At 36.6% G+C, this 25,192-nt stretch overlaps 1 protein-coding gene and 1 pseudogene across 1 annotated transcript; one reads left to right on the plus strand and one right to left on the minus strand.

Moving 5' to 3' along the window:
* Positions 1–1,253: 1,253 nt before the first annotated feature.
* On the minus strand, positions 1,254–9,188 carry LOC149815670 (cysteine synthase-like). Its single transcript, XM_089990601.1, has 4 exons — positions 9,022–9,188; positions 8,888–8,945; positions 7,864–8,127; positions 1,254–1,337 (listed from the first exon to the last, which is right to left on the minus strand). The coding sequence occupies exons 1-4, from the start codon at positions 9,186–9,188 to the stop codon at positions 1,254–1,256; spliced, it is 573 nt and encodes a 190-aa protein (XP_089846727.1).
* A 1,900-nt stretch (positions 9,189–11,088) lies between these two features.
* LOC149815671 (glutamine synthetase cytosolic isozyme 2-like) lies at positions 11,089–22,184 on the plus strand (annotated as a pseudogene).
* The last annotated feature ends 3,008 nt before the right edge of the window (positions 22,185–25,192 follow it).

The raw sequence follows: 25,192 nt of genomic DNA on the forward strand, positions 1-25,192 counted from the left end.
CTCTTTATTTGAATTATTCCCCATAAGGCCTACACAACGGGTCGGGTTTACCCAGACCCGACCAAAACCAAAACAAATGTTATTAAAGAAAAATTAATTTCTGAAAATATTTACTGAACTACATTGGGAAAATTTTGAAAAAAGGCGCCTAACCATCGGACAATATAAAAAATGCATCTACTGTTCTCGAATTATGAACCTAAAAGTTTCTCAGTTAAACATGAACACACTTTTATTAGGTTAACTAGGGTTTATCATTGACTTAAGTGTATATATTTATATTTATATTTATATTTATATTCTCTCTCTGCCCACCAGAAAATTCTTAAAGTCCCTCTCTCCTCAAATTGTAGCATTGAAGAAGGAGAAAGTAGTGGCTATTGTGGACAGTGGCCAATGGTGACAGGATGAAGAAGGGTGGTTGATCGCTGGTTTGGTGATAAAGGAGGTCATATTAGAAAATGAGTTGGACCAGAAGGGTCCAATTAGTGTATGGAGCCAGGTATGGTTGGTGAAATTTCATGCTAGACTCGAGTCAGACTCGAGTCCAACCTGATTTTTCAATGTAAAAAAGATAAAAAATATTATTTTACTGGGTATTGACCGTTCTGGTTCATGCAATCGTTATAAGAACCTGGTATAGTTTTTTTTTGTGGTAAAACTCGAACCCGGTATTAGCACCTCAAAGTCAGACCCTGGTTTAGACACACCTGGGTTCGAACCAGATCCGACCCGATGACACCCTAATGGTGGGTAAAAGAGAAGACAGTGATGGAGAAAAGTAGGCATCGTGGCATTGTAAGGCTGAAACACCACTTACCATATACTTTCTTTAAATTGACAACCATCATTTTTAGATTTTAAAAAGAATTTAATTCTTACACTACAAAATCACAAAATTTAAGAATAGTCATTTTTAATTACACTACAAAATCACAAAATTTAAGAATAGTCATTTTTAATTTAGTTTTTATTCTCTTCTCCTTTGATTAGCATTTTTCTTTCCACTTGATCCCATATTACTTCTTTTTTTATTCTTATTTTGCTTTTAAATCGATTCCTCGCTTTCCTGCTTCTTATCAATTTTAAAATATATGGCTTCTCGCTTTTGGATCTCGTTTCATTTTAAAATATAAAGCGTCTATTCACCTATTGTAGCCTATGTATATGCACTGGACAACATCGCATATGACCAATGATGATGATGATCCATTGGTGACTCGCTACCATGTTGCCAAACATAAAATACACCATCATGATGATGTGGCGTGATGAATCTCATTTAGGAGCATCCCAAGCTCGTTATCATCCCTTTTATTAGGCATCATCCTTACAACCTGAGTATCAACAATCATTGATAGAAAACTAAAACCAGAAGGCTTGTGAAATGGATGGATAAGGGGGACAGTCGAAAGCATGAGGATGATGATGAATGATGTCAGTCATGATGAGTAGGCTGCAAGAACAGTGGTGTAAGGTAATAAACGATGTGTACCTACATTTGCATATATGATGGTAATAGTATCCAATGACAATGATGATGGTGATGGTCATGATGAATTGGTAGTAGAAAGAGGAAGAATGTAGACAAATGAAGTGTGGAGTGGTACTCTAGATCTTTGCATAAATGGGAAATAGGAGCTTCTCAAAGTTGGCACATCTTTACTTTGCATATATATATATATATATATAGGAAAATTAAAACAACTTTATTCTATATAAACTCATGCATTGAAGTTCCATCTCAAATCTTAAAAAAAAAAGATAACCAAACTAAATGCAAACTCACATAATTTTTGAGACATAAACCCCAAAAGAAAGAGCTAGAAACTAGAGGCCACAAGTCGGTTGTCGGCAAGTTTGGATGTGAGAAGATTTGAAGAACGCCATTGTGTTTGGAAGGAATGTAAGGTGGGAGAAAGACAATAACTTGAAAGGTAATTACTTAAACTAACCGTGGTAATTGTTTCAAGCGTCTGTTTGAGCATTACTTTAAAATCCCAGATGGTTAGTTGTAACATTCAGAATGTTAAGCATTTTTCTGTAAATAGCTTGATAGTTTCCTTTTAACCCCTCTCTCTCTTGCCCTCGGGCGCTCGAAGAAGAAGAAGCTCACCTACAGACATGCTTCTCCCTCTCTCTCAACTTCTTTTTCTGTGAAACGTTGAAAGTATGCAAAGTAAATTTAATTGATTTATGTTTTTTATCTACATGGGTGTTACTTTGTTTCTGTCTTTCTGATGATTTTTTTCTGTTAAAGGCTGAAAGTGAGATATATATGTGTGATTTTTTTTTTGTATGTGTGAGTTTCTGTGAATTTTTCTATAAAAGCCAGAAAGCATATTTAGTATTATTTATTATGTAATATATTATATATGTGTGCTAATGTGCTTCTGTGAATTTTTGAAATCATATTTTGTTGATTATAATGACAGGTTATGAATAATTGAATATATATGTATGTACAATTATATATATGTAATTATGTACATTCTGGTTATGTATATTTTGTGAAAATATGTGTAGTCGTGTACTTGTGGGATGAAAACATCTTGTTCCTAAAAAATTGATCATATTTTCATGTATATTTTGAATATTTTTTATTTTTTAATTGGGATACCGACTAGTTCTTGACTAGTCTTTTTAAGGGTCTACCAACTAGGCACCACCTAGTGCTTTTGACTACAACTAAACCTTTAGGTAACTTTGTTATGAAAATTGTTGTTTGAATGACAATGAACCTGATTTGTAAATCTTTTTTTACTAGGATATGTTATAGCAATTGCAGACACATATTCATGTCTACAAAATTTTCTATGTTTTCATAAATTTAAGAAAAAAAGTTCATAACAGATAGCCCGGTTCATGTCTTTCACCCATAACTCCACTAATGCATTTCTTATCTGGAAAAGTAAATCACATTCATTTGAGCATCTTCTACACCTACACAAAGATTAATGTAGATGTGAATGTGTTGATTTTTTACCCTTTTTTTAGGTTTTTTTAAATATTTTGAAAACTTTTTCTCTTGGATACTTAACTTTAGGTGGTCCCAACACCAAAGCTTAAGTCAGGTCATTAATGCCCAGCTTTTTTTATTTACAGCATCTAATGATATCTGTAATTATTATTATTATTGTTTGGCTAAGCCAAGGGAAAATTCTCCCATCACCGACCATACATTGGCAGGCCTTTGATAAAATCTTTGAGGTCCCCAGGGTCTGGGAGTACATCCACCTTCACGTTGCGGCAATAGACATTCCATGGGTTTCGAACTCTTGGTGCCCCAATAGAGCACTAGAGCATAGTTGATGGGGTCAGATCATTGCCAGATTGTTTGATATCCGTACTTACTTTCTTTCTTTTTTTTTTAAAGGCAAGCTGGGGTTGGGCAGATCCCCACCGGTTATGCAACATATCATTGGGTTAACTTGCAACGTCCCAACACACGGTGACATGCACTAACAGCTAGGAGCCCATTAATATCCGTACCAAGGTTGTCAAATTAGGAAGCGAAAGCAGAAAATGATACAAAAAGCAGAAGAGGTAAGCGATGCATTTTAAAATATATAGGAAGCAAAAAGCGAGAAATAAAAAAAAATATAAGAATCAAACTAGAATCAAAATAAAAAACAAATAAAAACTAAAATAAAAATGACTAATACTAAATTTCATGATTTTTTAATGTAAGAATTAAATTTTTAACAAAATCTAAAAATGATAAATACCAATTTAGTGAAAGCACGTGGAAGTGAATGAACACATAAAAACATGAAAAGTTGAGTAAAAGAACATATAATAAGAATAAATGAAGCTTGTAGAAAGCATAAGAGAAGCGTGAGAAAATCGAGGTTCTCATCAAGTTTCGGAAGCGAAGAGTATCACGCTTCCGAAGCGAGCTTCCACCTATCTAAGAAGCTTTTGGTAACTTTGATCCTTACCTACTATTGCCAACAGAGAAAGAGATGTCGAGTAGCAAAATCTTTGGTCAACAAGCTCAGTACGGTAGGTAATTTGAACCCCTATGAGATGAATTGATATCCCAGGAAGGATGAGAGGGAAAAAAGATTGTCCATTTGTAATTTGTAAAAATGTTGAGATAAGCATTACCTTCACCGAGATCCTATCTTTGGATAGTTGTTAGGTTGCTGATCTGGTATGACCGTAAGATCTGAAAGGCTTGGAGATTTATATAACTGATAACTGTAAAGATATTGTATATCCTTTCATGTTAAATTTCCTTTTATGGTTTTTTGGTTTGTATTTGCCTCTATATATTAGAGCAGCTTATGATAAGGAAATATAGAAAAAAGGGTCGATGAGTTCATGGATGTAGGCCATTCTTAAGGTTGAACGACGTTAAATGTTTGTGCCTCATTTACTCTTATAAATCGTAACACGAGGGCTGCACACCACTTACAAATCGTATCAATGCGCATCAGCTACAAATCGCACCATCGCAAAGCTCTTGTGACTTACAAATTGCACCATCGCAAAGCTCTGCCACTTGCAAATCGTAACAGGTTGCCGCTCATCGTTTTGACTTTTAACATGGTATTAGAGCGTTTGGGTTATTAGCATTGTAGCAGTCCATCAATGGCTAACAATCAAAATCCCAGTAGCAGCAGTCCTTTAGAAAAAATGGTAGTTGAGCAGGTAACTCCAAATCTTAAGATAACTTCTATTTTGTTGAATGAAAGAAATTATATTGCCTGGGGAAAGTTTGTTACTCTGTATCTCAACAAAAAATTGAAGTTGGGTTTTATCAATGAAAAACTCTCAAAACCAGCGAATGAAGATCCAAAACTCGATGAGTGGCAATCCTCCAATGACCTGGTTATGTCATGGATCTTAAACTCCATGGAGCCAAAGGTCGCAAAAGGATTTTTTTTCTTTCTACTGCTCAAGAAATCTGGAACACTACTAAAGAAATACATAGTGAACAATTTAATATTGCTAGGATGTATCAACTATCCCAAGATATTTGGGAGCACAGAAAAATCGATCAATCCATGAGTGAGTACCTCAACAGGTTTAGGGCTATGTGGGATGAACTCGAAGCATACTTTCTTGCTTCCAATGACCCTGTTGTCTCTTATAAACTTAAAGAACAAGAGAAGATATTTCAAGTCCTTGCAGGCATAGGACCTGAATTTGAAAATTTTAAAAGTCAAGTCCTTACATCTGTCGAACTCCTTTCTCTCAATAATGTTTGTGCTATCCTTATGCATGAAGAAACTAGGCGTCGAGTTATAAATAGAGGGCAGCAAGATTATTCACCTTCTGAAAACAAAGATAGAGTTGCATATGCTGCCTATTCTAGTGATGATAAGAACAAAACAAATTATAAAAGCAGCAATAGATTCAAAGGTAAGAAACTGGTTTGCTCTAATTGTAAAAAAGAGGGACATGTAAGAGAAAATGTTGGTTTCTCATTGGTCGACCAATGACTAACAAATCTGATCAGTCGTGCGACAAAGCTATCTTCACTGCTAAAGGTACACAAGCCATTGCTCAGGTCGCACAAGCCATTGAATCCATCACCCTTAAAAAACTTGCAGAAATGATTCAGAATTTATCCAGCTCTAACAATGGAGGGACTTGCTCTATAAAAGGTTGTACGAAATCGGGTAATATCTCTTACCTTAGCTCCTTAAACTCGTGCACTTGGATTGTGGATTCCGGTGCCTCCGAACACATGGCAGACTCTGATAAATGCATTGTTAATCTTGATCCTAAGAGGCAACATAAATCTGTTACTACAACCAATGGATCATCTATGACAGTCAATGGAGAAGGAGAAATATGTTATTTGAACTCTTTACAACCTTCAAAAGTGTTGTTTGCCCCTAGTCTGACCTCAAATCTACTATCAATAGTAAAAATTACTTTTGCTATTGATTGCAATGTGATCTTTATTCCCAATATTGTTGTATTTCAGGATCACAAGACAGAGAAGAAGATTGGTAGCGGATACCAAGATGGAAATCTCTATTTTTTGCCAGATGAATGTAAAGCCTTATGCACCAGACAACACATAAACGAGAAATGGCATATCCGATTGGGACATCCCTCTAACAGTGCTCTTAAAAACCTGATTCACGATTCCCATAGTTTGTTTGATAATAAGGATTGTGATGTTTGCAAGTATGCTAGACTCTCTAAACCTAGTTTTTCTTTGTCTGAAACCGTTGCTGAAAATTCTTTGATTTAATTCATTTTGTTGTATGGGGTCTGACACCATTAGTCTCATATATTGGTTTCAATTATTATGTCAGTTTTGTTGATGATAAATCTATGGTTACTTGGCTATTCTTATTGAGAAGCAAGGATGAAGTGCTTCATAAGTTCAAAGAGTTTTGCAAATTTGTCGAAATTCAATATGGCAAGAAAGTTAAGGTTATTAGATTGAATAATGGATCCAAATATAGGAATAGATTGTTTGAAGCATATGAAAAAGAAAATGGCATAGATCATCAGTTCACTTGTGTTGGTACTCCACAACAAAATGGAGTCGCCGAACGTAAGAATCAACATCTTCTTGAAAAAACTAGAGCACTTTTATTTCAAATAAATGTGCCTAGCAAATATTGGTGTGAAGCTATTGCAACAGCTTGCTATTTGATAAATAGACTGCCTAGTCAACAATTGGGAAACAAATCCCTTTTAGAAATTCTTAGAAACAAGAAAATCAACATCAATCATCTCAAAGTGTTTGGATGCATTGTGTTCATTGCGTCTGACCCATCAAAAAGAAACAAACTCATGCTTCGAGCTCACAAATGTGTTTTTTTGGGGTATTTTGTATCCAAAAAAGGATACAAGTGTCTGGATGTCCAAAACAATAGACTCTATGTTTCCAGAGATGTGAGCTTTAATGAGCGTCTTCCCTACTTTACTAATCAAGTTGAGTACAGTGGTCACAATGAACCTAAGGGGGAGAACGAGCCTATAATTAATTATGATGATTTTGTCATCATCAAGGAGAAGCCTTCTGAGATAGAAATTGATGGTGATCATATCGAAAGTCAAAATGAAGAGAATGAGCTTCCTACCACTACAAGAAAAATGTGAATTAGCGACGGGCGCTATCTATCGCCAATTCGTTGCTAATTCATCACTAAACTGTTTAGCGACGGATTGATGATAAATAGCGCCCATCACAGTTTTTTGGTTGCTAATTAGCGACGAAACTCATTTATCGCTAATTTGTCACTAAATAGCAACATATAATATCCATCGCTAAATAACTGATGGACTTAGTTTTGCGACGGATATTATTACAGATAATATCCGTCGCTAAATAGCTAAAGATAATAATTGTTGCTAATTTGTCACAAAAATAAAAAAAAATTAAAAAAAATGAAATATAGATACTTCATATCAAATTCTATATGCCTAAACAACGCATAACTGTTGTGGGTGTCAAACTGCTTGAATAGAGATATTCAATTCCTCTTGCCGCTCCCAGGGCTATTCGTGACCTTGTTTCCCAATTTAGTGGTGTTCTACCCGCTCCTCTGCTTTTTGTTCACAGACATTCTATCAGAAGAAAGAAGAGAAAAGAAAGGATACAGAACATGAAGAGACTATCTAGATTAATGTCATCAAGAAAATCTATCACAATTCAGTGTGATGAATAAAAAACATACAGAGAATAAAAGATCTAAATGCTATCAACATTAATGACAAAATGCCAAGACCGAAATGACCAACTGATTTTGCTTGTAAGTAATTGCCAAGAATAACTCAATCAACTTAATAGCCGGAGTAGAGAATGAAGCTACCAAATCTACTAAAAGAAGAAATAGATGAATGAAAGGACAACAAAATTAATAAAAAGAAAAAAATGCAATTTTGTACCTTTGGGTTAGCAGGATTTTTAAACTGTTGAAGAATGTAAGAATTGGGTGTCTTTGCTAGCAACTCTTCAGCCTTCTGAACAACACCTTTCGTGCCTTTAGATGGGTCTATGAGCACTAGTTTAGCTCCAAAAGCCAGAAGGATCGTTCTTCTCTCAAGACTCATAGAAGCATGCATGGTGATTATAAGCTTGTAACCCTTGGCCACTGCGATGAATGCCAACCTAATGCCAGTGTTGCCACTAGTACGCTCAATCAAGACACTCTTTGGTGTTTATAAAAACACAATGGTTACACATGTCACAGGGAGAGAGAGAGAGAGAGAGAGAGAGAGAGAGAGAGAGAGAGAAGCAATCAACTTGAGTAAGTTCAAACCCGATACTGGCCATAATCTTTACAAGTAGAATTGAACACTCTTAAAAAAGATACATTCAATGGAACATTGCTGAAGCTACACGAGACCGAGCAGCTAAATCCAGGGTTAAGATTTGAGAATATCAAGTCTCTATACTTTGCCTCCAGAAAGAAATACCAACAAATGTTTAGTAGAGAGTATTGTAAATAATGTTGTAAAGAATGGAACCAGAAGGCTAAGTTTCAAGACATAAATGGGAAGAAGTACAAAGTGGTGAGAAGGAAGCAATGTCATTTAACACCAAATACCTCAGCAACATGGAGATTTATTTTATGATTATTTCACTTTTCTTATATAAGTCTCAAGAATAACACCGGAAAATCTTTACAAACTTAAAAAATATAAAATGGGAACTAAGAAAAAACAAATTTTCATAACTTAGAAAAAATATACAAATGTCAACAAAATATCAAAACTAAATATGGACGATGATCATAGAAAATAAATTCCATAAGATATTCAAATTGGTGGTATTTTTTCAAATATGGTTGATAATATATTTTTATGAAAATATTGCAGTATTTTTCCAAAAAATACCCAATATTTGTGATGATGATGCAAAAAGGCCATTCACCATATACAATACTGAACTTGAAAAGAATTTCCTAACCTGTCCAGGGGTTATATGTCCCTTCTCTTCTGCATCGGGGATCATACTGTACCCAATCCTGTGAAAAACAAAGTCAACCACTGTGAGCACAGGATAAACTTTAGAAAAAGAATGTATATAGGTGACCATAGTACCTATCCTTGACACTAGAGCATGGCTCCATCATCTCCACCTTAACCACAATGCAAGCAACACAACCATCTATGACATTGTTGTGATACACCAAAGGTGTTTTCCTGACCAATTGTTCAAAACAGAGAATAGGCAGATTCAAAACAAAACAAAAAGGATGAAGATTCATCAAGAAGGGACGAACAGGAATTCAATGAAAAGGGCACACCTCAGTGACGTCGTGTGCGATGGAGGTTGGTTCTTTCGCCATCTTCACTGTAAAACCAGAATTAAGCGCTAATCCTTATGATCCCTTCTAACCCAAAGGTCCTCCAGATCAAAGCCCCTCCTTGCACTGAGAAAGAACACCAACTTCTTCCCACCACCACCAACAGCTCCACCCATTTCCGATTTCGCCACCGCATCATACTCCTTTAATCTGTCACCACCACCCATATTGTCTTCCTTCGCGTCCGCCGCCTTCTCTAGCTCTACAGGACCGGCTGGGGCGGCAGCCATATCGATCGTTCCCTCTTCCCCGTCGGGAAGACAAATATTTGGGGGTAATCAGAGAGAGAGAGAGCAAGGGTGGATTTTGCACCTTAGATGGGCTGGTTGAAATAAAAAAGTAGCGACGATTTTTTTTCATCGCTAAGCCCTCGTAAATTAGCGACAAAATTTTTTCCGTCGCTAATTTTTGCAAATAATTTGAATGTTAGCGACATATACTTTTCTCTAGCTAATCCATCACAAATTTGCGATGTAAAAAATCCATCGCAAACTTCCATCACTAAGTAGCATTTTTCTTGTAGTGTACTGCAACACCTCAAGTAAGGAGATCCGGTTATACCTCACATCCTCCATCATACTTAAAGGACTTCGTCACTTTTCGTACTGGTAAATATCCTCTGGAGAATAACATTACTTATAATCATCTGCCAACACATTATGTCTCTTATCTTGCCAAAATATCAGCCCAAAAAGAACTGATAAGCTTTCTTGAAGCCAAGGAATCTCTCGTATGGACCAAAGCTATGAGAGAAGATCTAGATGCTCTTGACAAAAACAAAGCTTGGGAAATCACTCATCTTCCAAAGGAAAAGCGAGCGGTTGGATGCAGATGGATATACAAAATAAAATACAATAGTGACAGATCCGTAGAAAGATATAAAGTCAGACTTGTTGCCAAATGATACACTCAGACTCATGGAGTTGATTATGATGAAACTTTTCTCCGGTAATAAAAATGAACACTATCAGAGTTCTCTTGTCTATTGCTTGCAACAAGCAGTGGAATTTGTATCAACTTGACGTCAAAAATGCATTTTTGCAAGGAGAGCTAGAAGAAGAAGTATTCATGTATCTTCTACTACAAGAAAAACCTCGACTAGTGACAAAAATTTATGACAAAAAATCTGGTGCAAATTTGTGACGGATTAGCGAGAGAAAACTATTTGTCGCTAACCTTCAAAATATTTGTGACATTAGCGACGAAAAACTTTTTGTCACAAAATCTATCGCTAATTAGCAATGGATTTGCGACAAAAATATTTGTCGCAAGAACCATCGCAATTTAGCGATGAATACGCGACAGAAATATTCTGTCGCAAAATATATCGCTAATTAGTGATGAATTTTGCGATGGAAAGTCCCTCACTAGTTTTTTATTAAATTAGAGCGCTAAATTCTCCCTCCCTCTCTCTCGTTACAAAGTTGCTTAGGGCGCTTCGCCTCCCTCCTCCCCCAAGTCGACTCCGTCGTCATTCACGTCATCTCTGGCGACGACCCCTCTGCCGGTGGCGACACCAAGCTGGGCGGCATCCTTGCCCACCTCGCCTATATATTTAACATGATTGGGTGTGCGAGAGAAGAAACAAGGAGAAGGAGGATTTGGGGAAGTGATTAACGGCCTGTGTTGGTTCCCTCTCCATCCGTCGACTTGCTCGTCGACAAGTGCTCTATCGAGATCGACGAGTTGGCAAAGTGGAAAGCGAAAGGCAGCCATGTCACTGATGCCAAGGACACGGTCAAGAAGCAGTGCATAATTGAAGTCACTAGCAGTGAAGGCGAAGTCGAGGATCACGTCTGCGATGGAGTTGTGGTCTTTATTTGCCTCGTTAACGATCTCAAGAGGCCACAATGAAGTAGATGAAGCCTTCTTCTTTGGGGTTTCAAGATCAATTAGAGAAACCCCCTTCGATTGGGGGAGTAGCCGGAACAGGTGGCGCTCGGGTGAAGAAGGTAGATGAGAAACCCCTTTCTATTGGGTTTTCCAAAGGAGAGATTTGCAGAGGGTTTCAACCCTCTGCTCTCTCTCTCTGTCCCTTCCATCTGCCTCAGCACTGTCACCATAGAGTTCGTCGGAATGGATCCTGCAGAAGACCCATTGTTTCCCCTTCGTCTGTCGTACCCAAATCGCCCCTTTTCATCTTTGAAATCGTGCTCTCGTTCTTGTACATGTCACACACAATTAGTGTAGTGGGATGTCCTCTTAGCTATCAATAGGATATGTGGAACCTGAATGCTTAAAATGGTAGATAAAAGGATTTTTTGGCCCAAATCAAACTAAGGTGCATATGTTAGTGAGTATGAAATGTACAAGTTTGGTGACATACTGAACTAAGCTTGAAACTAAAGTAGGCTTTTTCATCTTTTCCAAGCACATGCAATAACTACAATTGTCTGGGCCTTAGCAACCAGAATGTATTTACGAAAACAAAGTTTTGTTTCTTCCTTTCCTCATAATGTGAAAAGAAAAGGAACATGATTTTAAGTAGTCCATTTTCTTCTTCCAAAAAGGTGGCAATTGCTCTTTCCTTGTTCTTGTTTTCATTTTTTTGTGTATGTACTATGACCTGAAAAAAAAAATCTAAATTTGGTTTCATGGAGTTGTGTAAATATGGTTCAGTCATGGTAGTTGTTTATAGTGCTCGTTGTATTTGGTCTGCAGTAGCATGCACCTGCTGGAGGAGGATGGAAAGAAATCCTAAGCAGATTTTATTTTGACAGTGGGAGTTCCAAGTTGTCAGTGGCTCTGCAGCACCCTCTCTCTCTGATGGGTAGTCGGACTCTATTACTGTGCAGCTGGAGCTGACAAAGCTTTTGGTCGTGGCATTGTCGACTCACATTACAAATCATGCATTTATGATGGAGTCAACATTAGTGGCATCAATGGTGAAGTTATGCCTGGACAAGTCAATCTCTATCTCTACATGATTTATCTAGTTTGCTCTAAAGTTTGTTCCATCACGACTCTTAAATCTCAAATAGTTGCTTACTTTGTTCCTGCTTCCCTAGTCTTGTTTTTCATTTTCAGATTTGTGTTTTTGTATTAACAGTGGGAGTTCCAAGTTGGTCCTGCTGTTGGTATTTCTGCTGGAGATGAGCTATGGGTTGCTCGCTACATTCTTGAGGTATCCAGAATTGCTTTTATGATTAAGTTATGGGTTTTCCATTTTTTTTCTGATGTTCATATTTTCTTCTGTAATGTGCTTATGCACGCTCTTTTTCTTTGATAAAATAGAGGATCACATAAATTACTGGAGTTGTTCTCTCCTTTGACCCAAAACCTATTCTGGTAATTCAAATATCCTTTGTTTGTTTGCATTGATTGTTTTGTTTCTTTTTGGTTTTCTATCAAACATACATAGGGTAATCACAAAATGAAATTGTAAAACAGTCTCATATTGGTGCATAGATATTTGCATTACTTGTTTCTTTTAAGCATTATACTGATTGTGTCGATTAATCACAACTTTTGATTTTAGATCTTTCATTTTTGTATTTTCTCTACATTAACTGAAATGTAAAGTTTTTTTGTTTTTTGATTTCTGGGATTTTGTCGATGTGAAAGAGATAGCATTGTTGTATAAACATTTGCTATTTTAGTTTTCATTCATCAGTAGTTATGTTAAATTCTCTCTTTGATGAAAAACAGGGTGACTGAAACGGTGTTGGTGCTCATACCAACTACAGGTGAGTTTTTTCTCACTCATCATACAAAAGCTTCAACTCCATTTTATGCCTAGTCATGAATTCCATCTTATCAATGTTGTGTTTGGTGTCCAAATATTCATAATTGCCAATTATCCAATTCTTGTATTTGGCAACCTTTCTCCATATTGTGCAATACTCTCTTTATATTTTTACTTGCTTTCACAAGAAAATAAGGTGCTCTCTTTTTTCTCAATATCATTCAAAATGATATGATTATTTGTTTCCTTAGTACAAAGTCAATGAGAAGCGATGGTGGAATCGATGTCATCAAGGAGGCTATTAGGAAACTAGGCTTGAGACACAAGGAGGACATTAATTTCTGACTATGGTGAGGGTAATGAAAGACGACTGACAGGGCACCATGAGACAACAGATATCAACACTTTCTCATGGGTAAGCAACTGAGCTTGTGTGTGTGCAATTAAAAAAAGTTGGTTGTTGATTCATTATCGACTAGAAGCTTTCATTCTTATCTTTGTTTTGTGCCTGTTGATTCATCCACTAATTGAACATTTTCCTCCCTTTTTGTTTCTTTTTCTTTTAATTATAGGGTGTTACAAATCGTGGTGCCTCCATCCGTGTTGGCCGTGACACTGAAAAAGTAGGAAAAGGTGAGGTCTTTTGAAGCACACGTACACACTTTCTGGTGTTAGTTAATGCGTCAATAAATATGCTTTGGTTAGAGACGTGCCTTTGGTTGAAATCTTATGTTTGCTCTGATTTCAACTTCTGCCACCTTGTGTTAGGTATCTTAGAAAGTTAGGTTTAGCATGCTTGAAAAGGCTAGGAATTCCCGCTAGATATTTGCGCAAGTTATACATGTCAAGCTAAGGGGAAGACTGTCACCATGTGTTGTTCATGGTAGGGCCACTACTTTGGTAACCTCTTGTGGCCCACAGGTCCACCATCTCACCAAGCATGTGCATCCTCTGTTACTACTTGATGCATTACAGGCCAATTAAGACACTGCTAATGGATGACATGATGATGAATCCAAGAGAATAACAAAGTTTTTCTTAGAAAATTGTGCTTTATTTAATTATTTATGTAGGTCTATTGAACTCAAGTTCTTACAGGCTTAACTAGTGTTGGTAACCGCTTGTGGCCCACAGGCCCACCATCTCACCAAGCCTGCATGGTTGTGCAATTTATTTTCTAACATGCATGGTTGTCCAAGGTATTATTTTTCATTTCCTTTTCTTTTTTCTTTCTTTTTCTTGAGTTTGTATGGGTTGGTTTCAAAATTAAGAAATGTTAACATGCATACAAACATAATTATTTTCCCTTTCTTTCAAGATGTAGTTCTGCTCCAAAAAGAGCATGGGGGGTCACTTCTTTTCTTAATTTTGTAGTGACTTAGTTTCCATCTTATACACAACTCATCCTTTTGGTAGTCTTGTGTTTAAGTGTTGAGATTCTCCAATAGCTACATTTATTAGTTTGAGTCTTTGCCCAACATTATAAGCCTTCAAGAAGATGGTGATTGTGATGATCTTTTCTAAAACAAAAACAAAAAAGTTGAAAATTTGTATCATTCCCATGAATTTGAAACTTTTGCCAGCACCTGTTCTCTTCTGTATGTGTCTTTAATAATTTGAAACAGTTATCCAAGTTATACACTTAACTCCGCCTGTGTAGTTATACACTGCCGGTCCCAAGCTCGGATAAAGGAGGAGGGTTGCGGTAGGCCTGTGACAGCCAGCATAAAAACTTTGTCATATCCTATGAAAATGAACCAATATGAGAATTTCGTTGGGGCGTTCCCTACTGAGCGACGCGCTGTACTCTCTAGGCCCGGAGGCAGTGATAAATGTGCAAGGGTTGCTAGGTCGTCGCCCAGAAGCGACGCGTCACACCGGCGCCCGGGTGTGGTGTCAAATAGGCAAGGGTTCCCTCACTTTGTTGGACGGGTGGGGGTAAAGAAGTTAGTCCAAGACCATAAAATTAGGTTAGCCACTTGGAACATAGGGTCTTTAACTGGTAAGTTGGTAGAGTTAGTAGATGTTATGTGTAGGAGAAAGATTGATATTTTATGTCTTCAAGAGACCAAATGGGTAGGTGAGAAAGCTAAAGTGATAGAACCTTGGGGATATAAGATTTGGTATACAGGAATAAATAGGAATAGGAATGAAGTAGGGATTGTTATGAGTCGTCAGTTTATAGATAATGTAGTTGAAGTCTGTAGGAAGGGTGATAGAATTTTACTTATTAAATTAGTATTAGGTACGGATATTATTAATATTATTAGTGTTTATGCACCTCAAGTAGGTTTAGATGATTCCATTAAGCATCAATTTTGGAAAGATTTAGATGGAGTAGTACAAGAGACATCTTATGGAGAAAAGCTTTTCATCGGCGGTGACCTTAATGGACATGTAGGCATTAGTAGGGATGAATTTGAGAATATCCATGGAGGCTATGGTATAGGAGAAAGAAATGAAAGTGGAGAAAGGATTTTAGATTTTTGTTTGTCCTATGATATGATCTTAGCAAACACTTGGTTTAGGAAGAGGGAGTCTCACCTAGTAACATTTAAAAGTGGGGTTAATACGAGTCAGATAGATTTTTTCCTACTTAGAAAGAGAGATAGGGGTTGTTGCATCGATTGTAAGGTTATACCAGGAGAAAGTGTAGCTACACAACATAGAGTCTTAATTTTAGATCTTAGAATTAGACAATGCCGCAAAAGGGATAGACATAGGATAGATCCTAGAATTAAGTGGTGGGCACTGAAAGGAGCTAAACAAGGAATGTTTGTAGAGCAGGTAGTTAAGGAAGTTGATTGGTGTCTCGAGGAGGATTCAGAATCAATGTGGAATAAGATAGCGAGTGGTATGAGAAAAGTAGCTAAGGAGGTATTGGGTGAGTCTAAAGGCGGTGCACCACTAGGTAAGGATACATCATGGTGGAACGAGGATGTCAAATTAGCTATTAAGGTTAAAAGAGAGTGTTATAGAAATCTAAGTAAGAGTCGTGATAATGAGAATTTGGAGAAGTATATGATAGCAAAGAAGGAAGCTAAAAAAGTTGTTTGAAACGCGAGGGCTAAGGTATATAAGGAGGTTTATGACAAGTTGGATACCAAAGAAGGCGAGAAGGATATTTATAGGCTTGCAAAGATGAGAGATAGGAAATCGAAGGATTTGGGTATGGTTAGATGTATCAAAGATGAAACACAAAGGGTTTTAGTCAAAGATGAGGAGATTAAGGAGAGATGGAAAGATTATTTTGATAAGCTATTTAATGATAGTCAAGCTCAAGATCTTGGAGACTTCTCCATTCCTTTTCATGAGATAAATCGTGACTTCATGCGCAAGATTCAAAAGAAAGAAATTGCAGAGGCTTTGAAGAAAATGAAATCAAGAAGGGCAGTTGGCCCAGATGGTATACCTATCGAGGCTTGGAAATGCTTGGGAGAGAAAGGTTTAGAATGGTTGACAAATCTTTTTAACTTGATTTGGCGAACAAATAAGATGCCTAATGAGTGGAGGAAGAGTACTTTGGTGCCTTTATATAAGAATAAGGGTGATATACAAGATTGCACAAACTATCGTGGTATAAAACTCATGAGTCATACTATGAAACTTTGGGAGAGGGTGATTGAGTCTAGGTTGAGGAAGGTTGTCATGATATCGGAGAATCAATTTGGTTTTATGCCTGGAAGATCAACTATGGAAGCTATACATCTTCTTAGACAACTTATTGAAAGATATAGAGAGAGGAACAAAGATTTGCATATGGTTTTTATTGATTTAGAGAAGGCATACGATAGAGTACCTAGGGACGTTCTCTGGTGGACAATGATGAAGAAAGGTGTTTCTCTCAAGTACATTAGTATAATTAAAGATATGTATGAAGAAGTAGTAACCAATGTCCGCACTTGTGGAGGGGTGACAACCAATTTTCCGATAACGGTTGGGTTACATCAAGGATCTGCTTTAAGCCCTTTCCTATTTGCGATTGTGATGGATGAGCTTACGAGATCAATTCAAGAAAATGTACCGTGGTGTATGTTGTTTGCTGATGATATTGTTTTGATTGATGAGTCTAGAGCTGGGGTTAATGCTAAGTTAGAATTATGGAGACAGACATTGGAAGCTAGAGGTTTTAAGTTGAGTAAGAGTAAGACTGAATATATGGAATGTCGGTTTAGTAAGCAACGAAGTAGTGATGGGAGTGTAGTGAAGCTTGGTGAGCAAGATATACCGGTGAATGATTATTTCAAATATTTGGGATCCATCATTCAAAAGTATGGAGAAATTGATGGAGATGTAAATCATAGGATAAAGGTTGGGTGGATGAAATGGAAAAGTGCTACTGGAGTGCTGTGCGATCGTAGAATGCCATTGCGGTTGAAGGGAAAGTTTTATAGGACGACTATTAGACCCGCTTTACTATATGGTACGGAATGTTGGGCTGCCAAGAGACATCATATTCAAAAAATGAGTGTAGCTGAGATGCGGATGCTTAGATGGATGTGTGGAAATACAATAAAAGATAAGATTCGGAACGAAGAGATACGTAAGAAGGTAGGTGTTGCACCCATTGAAAATAAGATGCGAGAGAATCGTTTACGATGGTTTGGACATATTCGGCGAAGGCCTAATGATGCTCCAGTTAGAAGGTTGGAGAAATGGGAAAATATATTAGTTAAAAGAGGTCGGGGTAGGCCTAGGAAGACTTGGATGGAGATGATAGGAAAGGATATGAATGCTTTGAACCTCACCGAGGACATGGCGTTGGATAGAAATGATTGGAGGAAAAGGATTCATGTGGAAGACCCAAAATGAATTTCTTTTTTGGTTCATATCGCTGACCCCAATTGTTTTGGGATGAAGGCGTAGTTGTTGTTGTTTGTTGTATCCAAGTTATACACTTGGCCAATTTGTTGATTTTTTGCAATGGTGCCAGATCACTTCAAGGGAAGAGATTGAGTGGAGACATCCCATCTGTGATTGGCTTGATGCAAGCTCTTGCTATTCTGTGAGCACCTATGTCAAAAACTTGTGAAATTTTTACTTGCTTGATAAGATAGCATGCAACTCATATAGAGGATAGCCTTCATAATTTTCAATTAAAGGCATGAAAGATTAAGTTTTCAGTCGTTAAATGTTTACTATTTTGAGTACAAGAAAGTACAACCTTAGATATCAAATGCCATTTTTTTAGTGAAACTTTGTTGTGTTGAAAGGTTTCTTTCTTTTTCTTTTTTGTACCTTGACTATATGATGGATGATAGCCTTGAAATAACTTGCTATTTTTTTTGTTTCAGAGACTTGAGCTGCAACCTTTTGACTGGTCCTATACCCCCACTATTGGGAAATTTGACTTACACAGAGAAACTGTAAGTTGATGTTTCTAATCGAGTCAGACTTTGCGTCCTATTTTAGATTTAGATTGATTGTTATCGTCTATTGGGTAATCAAAGCTACATTTTTTTTCTTTTCATTTTCGCTTCAAAATTTTGTATATTTTTGTTGCCAACAGAGAGATATTATGCTGAGTGTACCTTAAGAAATTTCATGGAATTGAGAATGAGTTTCTTGGACATTTTGTTTGCCTTCTTCATGACAATTCCCATTTTGAAGTGGAGCAACATGTGAATGGCATATTCTTGAATTTCTTTGGGTTCAATGGAACTGTTGGTGTTTGGAGAAGAAAGACCTTGGAAGAGTCTGGTGGATGGCTCTAGAGGACCACCGTAGGGGACTCGTGATGACTTGTGGAGCCTGATTCAGAGTTTTTTTTCTTACATGAGGGGGTCCGGAGGTTCCCCCCAGCATGGGTCCTTATGAATCATGCCCAATTTTTTTCTTGGATTTATGTCTGAGACCCAGTTTCTTATAAATCATACCCAATTTTTTACTAGCAGCTTAGTTAAAATTGCGTAAAAAAACCATAAATTTTTATCAAATAAGGACTTTGACCCTCATTTGATTAAAAATTTCAAGGCGTGTATGCCTCGGCTTGAGGCGCGCCTCGCCTCAAGGCGTATGAGGCGCACGCGTCAGGGCTCTTTTTAAAATTTTTTTTATTTTGCTACAGATTAGCGATGGATAATATCCGTCGGTAATATTCAGCGATGAATTTTGGATGGTTTACGACGGATTATATTCCACTGCTATTTTAGCGACAGAACATGATCCGCTGCAAACCCAAATAAGTGCTTATTTAGTGACAGACTCACGACAAATCATGTCAGTCGCTAATTCATCACACATTAGCGACAAAAGTAGCGATGGATAAATTTTGTCGCTAATTAACTAGGATTATGCGATGGACAATATCCGTCACTAAATTGATTAGCGACGGATAGCGTCTATTGCTAATCCACATTTTTCTTATAGTGTTCCTCCAGAGCACCCAAAGGAAACATACCCAAACCTTGTGTGTAAATTAAAAAAGGTTATTTATGGGCTAAAATAATCACCTAGAGCATGGTATACCAAACTCAGTCGTGCTCTTGAAGAAGTCAACTTTGTTATCAGTGTGGTGGATAATTCCTTGTTTATTAAACATTATGAAGGGCATACCATAGTGATTCTCATGTACGTTGATGACATTATAATCACCAAAGATAGTGAGGATGAAATTGCTAAAACAAAAGCCTATCTTCACAAAGTTTTTTATATCAACGACCTTGGTCGTCTTCAATATTTTTTGAGAATTGAGGTTGCCTACTCAAAAAAGGGTATTTTTATTTCTCAAAGAAAATATGTTCTTGATCTCATGGAAGAAACTGAAAAAACTGGATCCAAACCTATTGACATATTGTTTGAAGTTCATTCTAAACTTTGCAATGAGGGAGACTCGGTTATTGACATAAAAGGATTTCAAAGACTAGTTGGAAAATTAATTTATCTTATGGTCACTCGACCTAACATTGCTTATGCAGTCAATGCCATAAGCTAGTATATGCAGTCTCCAAAAAAAGGCTAATCTCGCAGCCATAGATAGAATTTTAAGGTATTTAAAGAAGTCACCAGGGCGCAAAATATGCAAGCATTTCTAGGGCTTTTGATTATTCTACATCACAAAAAAGGGAAAAATATATTTATAGTACTTTGTCATTTTTTTCCCATCAAAAGCACATTCATATGGCTTAACATCTGATGACCAACAAAAAAATAAAATAAAAATTTATTTTAAAGTACACAAAGTTTGAGCATTAATAAAAAAGACATCAAAGTTTTTGAAAATTTTTCAAAATACACTTAAAAAATATCATGGTTAATTAAGAAGGCCCAGAGTTTACTACTATCAAGTTTGCTGTTAAATGAGATGTGGAATTACTATTTTATCCTCAACTTCATATTTAAAAAAAAAAAAGCACTTAGAAAAAAGATAGCCTAAGTTAAATGGATGGAAGTTTGTTTGATAACAGTGCAAAAATTTAGGTGCCCTTTTAATTTTTTTTCAAAATTAGTTATATTTTTAATTAATGTCCAAACTTTAGGCGCATTTTTTTAAAATTTCTCAAATGCAAAGGAAAATAAATAGCTTGAAAAATAATACAAGAACATTAAATCATGCCACTAGTGGCTACATAAGTTATTAACCAAAAACGGTTTACCTTTTTCAGAGTTTTAGTTTCTTATTGACTTTTGGGTTCATCTGAAGGACCAAGCAATGTGGCACTTCTCGATCATTAAAGGGATGGATATCATTATTTTGGACACTAAAATGGGACCGCCACTCTTATGGTTGCCAAAAATCATGGTAGTACAATCCCCATCAGTTTCACACATGGTGCAATGCAGATGCACTGTTAGTTCTTATTTTGCGCCCTATATAGGGATGGGAGTGTTGAGATAAGCATTACCTTCACCGAGATCCTATTTTTGGATAGTTTTTAGGTTGCTGATCTGGTATGACAGTAAGATCTGGAAGGCTTGGAGATTTATATAGCTGATAACTGTCAAGATATTATATATCCTTTCATGTTAAATTTCCTTTTATGGTTTGTTGGTCTATCTGCCTCTATATATTAGAGCAGCTTATGATAAGGAAATATAGAAAAAAAAGGTCGGTGAGTTCGTGGATGTAGGTCATCCTTAAGGCTGAACGACGTTAAATGTTTGTGCCTCATTTACTCTTACAAATCTTAACATGGGGGCTGCACACCACTTACAAATCGTATCACTGCGCATCAGTTACAAATCGCACCGTCACAAAGCTCTTGTGACTTACAAATCGCACCATCGCAAAGCTCTGCCACTTGCAAATCGTAACAGGCTGCCGCTCGTCGTTTTGACTTTTAACAAAAAAGAAAGATGACAGGAAAAAAAGATGTCCATCTGAGATTTGTAAGAAAGATGAAACCCATTTGGCTTCTGTTAACCTTCTTATGAATTATTCACCTTGGTTATCACTTGCAAAGATCAGTATATATAAAGCATCGTTAACTAATGGATGTTTGGTATCCAAACAAATGCAGTTTGTTCAGTTGCACATGACGCGGGAACCAAAGGTACCCCACTGCTGAAAAAGCTCAACTATGTCTAGCTAATCCCTGGTAAATCAAAATTCTAACCGGCTAAAGCAAATGTCCTACTACTGTAACTTTTTGAAAGTAGTGTGAATGGTATCACACCCAAAATGCTTTAGAAAAAGCTCTTGCTCGAACGATGTCTGTCTTGAGTATTGATTTAAGTTCCACATGCAACGCCCGTTGGATGTAAGCATCACATCATAGTATCCACCCCGAATCAACATTTTCTTTCTTTTTGCTTTTAGCAGACAGGCCATCTCAAAGAATTTGACAGATAAATTGCCCATAGAAGATGACTTAAACATTTATCTTTCCTCTTTCACCTTTTTGCTTTAGGTGATGATTAAAACCAATTTCAAAACCATAAGATCAAAACCTAACTATTTAATGCAATATCATGAAGAATTTTGTAAAGAAGTTGGGTTACAGCATTCTCTGTTGGACCACTTGATTATATTCTGGCAATTAGGCTCTGTTTAGAACCCGTTGGTTTACAGAGTTGCCATCACCATCTGCCGTTTTGGTGCACTTATATTTGCCAAATCCATCCCCCAAATCCAGCTGCATCCTGGAGAGGATATAGTTGCCAAATCTGGTGGCTCAAGCATTAAATATTTGGTCTTCCGACCTCCCAAGGTCCTCTCACAAGTAAATATTTGTTTCTTCTTCTTGGGTGCTCTTATGTGGCAGTTGGACTAGTTTAATTATTTGTGTTAGTATGTTTGATTTATTGCCGATATGTTCACTTCAATTCCAAAGATGTTGAAAAATCAATGAACTACAATTCATTATGATAAACTTCATCACATAAAAATATAAACAAAACATGTAAAACATGATCCAATTACAAGTTCTGCTTTTGATGATAGATCTATATGCATGCAGTCATAAATATGACATATATCTTGAAAATATTTTAGAGGGCTAATATTATACCAAAAAAATGTGATATTTCTAAACATTAACTATTTTGAGAATATCACATTCTTTTATCGCAAATATTGCTCAAAAACACTTCTGCAGCGTTGTTTATATTGTATATTTTTATATATTCTGATGATTTCTCAAAGATAATTGTATTCTTCAAAATGCTACGAGATTTTTCCTCACTGATATTTTCCTGAGAATGAGCACAAAGACTAGATTGTATGATTCCCTAAGGCCTAAGAATGTGCCTCCCATGTGAAAATGGATAAATGTGTGATAGTCCATTTAAATTTCATCTCTATGAAAATTTTCTTCACCAGATAAATGTTGACTGGTGAAATGTCAACCTATTTCGCATTATTCAGTCTTTGTTTCCCATAGGATTGAAGGCATGGTTGGGTGATTGGGCCCAAGTACTTTGCAAAGTATTCGGGCCACACAAAACATAGAAAATCACTGCATAAAGAAGAAAAACGCTGCACAAATCCAGCAATTTTTTCTGTGTTTGTTGTGGCCCAAGTACTTCACTGGAACTGCTCCGATAGGATTGATCATATTTTTTTGGAAAATCAAGACTTGGTTGTTAAGTGCACTTCAGATTCTCTTTTTTCCATCTCAGCAGCTTTTCTATGACAACTTTTGCCCTGTGGTTGGGATGTATGAGGTTTTTTTTAATGTATCTGACATGATTATGCATTGTCTTAATTTTTCATTGGCCTGTTTATTTTTCTGAATTTTCAGTCATCTTCGATATCTTGTGGTTGGTGGCTGGTTATAATATTTAATGATTCGCAGTTTCTTGTTCCTCTCATCTCTGATATCTCTATTATTTCAATTTCTCTCCTCAGAGAAATTATTTCCTACATCAAATACAGGTTTTTCTTCACTTGGATGATTCCCCATTACACTACTTTGGTGGTTTTGCTGTAAATGGTTGGAAATGTTAACCATGAGGTTATAGATCAATTCAGGTTTACATTTTGGTGAAGGCTCTTGATCTGAATGTTAATGGACATTATCAACCGGAGTCCAGTGCGCTTTCCTCCTTCATGCTTATCCTATACATGTACATCTTGAATTAACAACAAAGAATATTTAAGGAAAGCAGGTAAGTGTGTATCAGCTAAATGATTAGCTTGGCAAGTTTGGCACTTTTTCTTGGCTGGTTGGCAGACAAAAAAATCCATTTCTTATTCTTAATTCAAGTTGTGTTTGATTTCCTTTTCTTAGATCAGACACCTCTGTGGTCAATAGTCGAAGATCTGGACTATTCAAATGCCACTTGTCTCAAATTCACAATTTTCAAGAATTTCAGGCTGGTTTTTTAGAAGAGAAAAAAGGGAAGAACTTTGGCCTGAAACACCCACGTATCTCAAATCCAAACATGGTCTAAACTTCCCTGATAAGTTGGTGCATCAAGATGGGACCCCACGACCACCCTGCCTTACATGGCCCAGCTCTGAAAGCTACGGATACACCCGTAGGTCAGTGGGGTTTTATCAGGTGCTTTCATCTCAGCTTACCCCTTGCCCCAGGGAGTCACCACCAATGTTGCTAGTATCGGCCCATACGTATCATATCGGCAGAAAATCGATACCCTTCACTCCTGAATTGGCTATATTTTAATAAATATAAAAAATACTTATAATTATTTTGTAATATTATTTTAATAGCTTTAACACATGTCACGTTTTGATTGACACATAATATTTTTTAATTATTTTTTTGGCCAATTCAGAACGATTCACTTGAGTATCAATATCGGACCGATTTACCTGAATAGTTGGCAAAACGATACAGGGTTGATACCGATACTGACAACATTGGTCATCATGACTTTGGCTTGCGCAAAGAGTGACGCCCATGAGATTTGAACATAGACTGTCTGTCTAGCGGCCTAGGCCCCCATCCCACAGCCCCCAAACCCCTTTGGAGCTGGTTGTGACATTTGAAAATGATATTAATTAAGTGCAATTATTTAATACCATAGTCAATTAACGGTTTCTCTGTTGGACCTGATTTAGCAAAATGCGGCAAGGAACTTTGCAATGGCATAGTTAGAAGTTTTAAACTTTTGAAAAGGCTTGTAACCATATAACTTATAAAGCTTACCCTCTTTTTTTTTTCTGTCGTCTCTGTTTATAAAATAAATCCATTGTTTCAAGATATAAACAATAGGATTTGAACTCCAAGCAGATGAAACACATTAATATCTACACTTTATAATACAAAAATATGCATAAAAATATATTTATTACTAACCAACAAGCCTATAAGCTAACCAAGCCAAAGTTGAACATTTGTTGTTTGTATTTTCAAATGAGTTTTCTTTTTCTTTTTTGGACAGAGAAAGCTAGGGTTAGGCAGACCCCTACCAGTTATACAACTATATCATTGAGATTCGAACTTGCAAAGTCTCAGGACACCTTCCCAAGGGGCCCATTAGCCCATACCCAACCGTACCCAATGCAAACCAAAACCAAACCAATTATATAATCTAAGCCAAACCCTGGACTTTTAAAAACGTTAGATTAACTATTAAACTGATTATTAGCTTATGTCATTCAAATCTGAATCAAATGCTAGACCAAATTAAGTTATATTTAATTATTAGGATTTAAGTAATTGCTTAAAATGGAATGAATTTTATCCCGTTAACATCTCTAGTAGTAGGGAATTAGATTGGGTGTAACTTTTACCTTGATCCAAACCAGATCCAACATGTGTTATCCAATCTTTATTGTTGGACCAAAGAGTATAGAACCAGTTCTAATGTAATC

Source organism: Nuphar pumila, chromosome 15 (genome assembly GCF_984573655.1).
Source record: "Nuphar pumila chromosome 15, dmNupPumi1.hap1.1, whole genome shotgun sequence".
Lineage (NCBI taxonomy): Eukaryota > Viridiplantae > Streptophyta > Magnoliopsida > Nymphaeales > Nymphaeaceae > Nuphar > Nuphar pumila.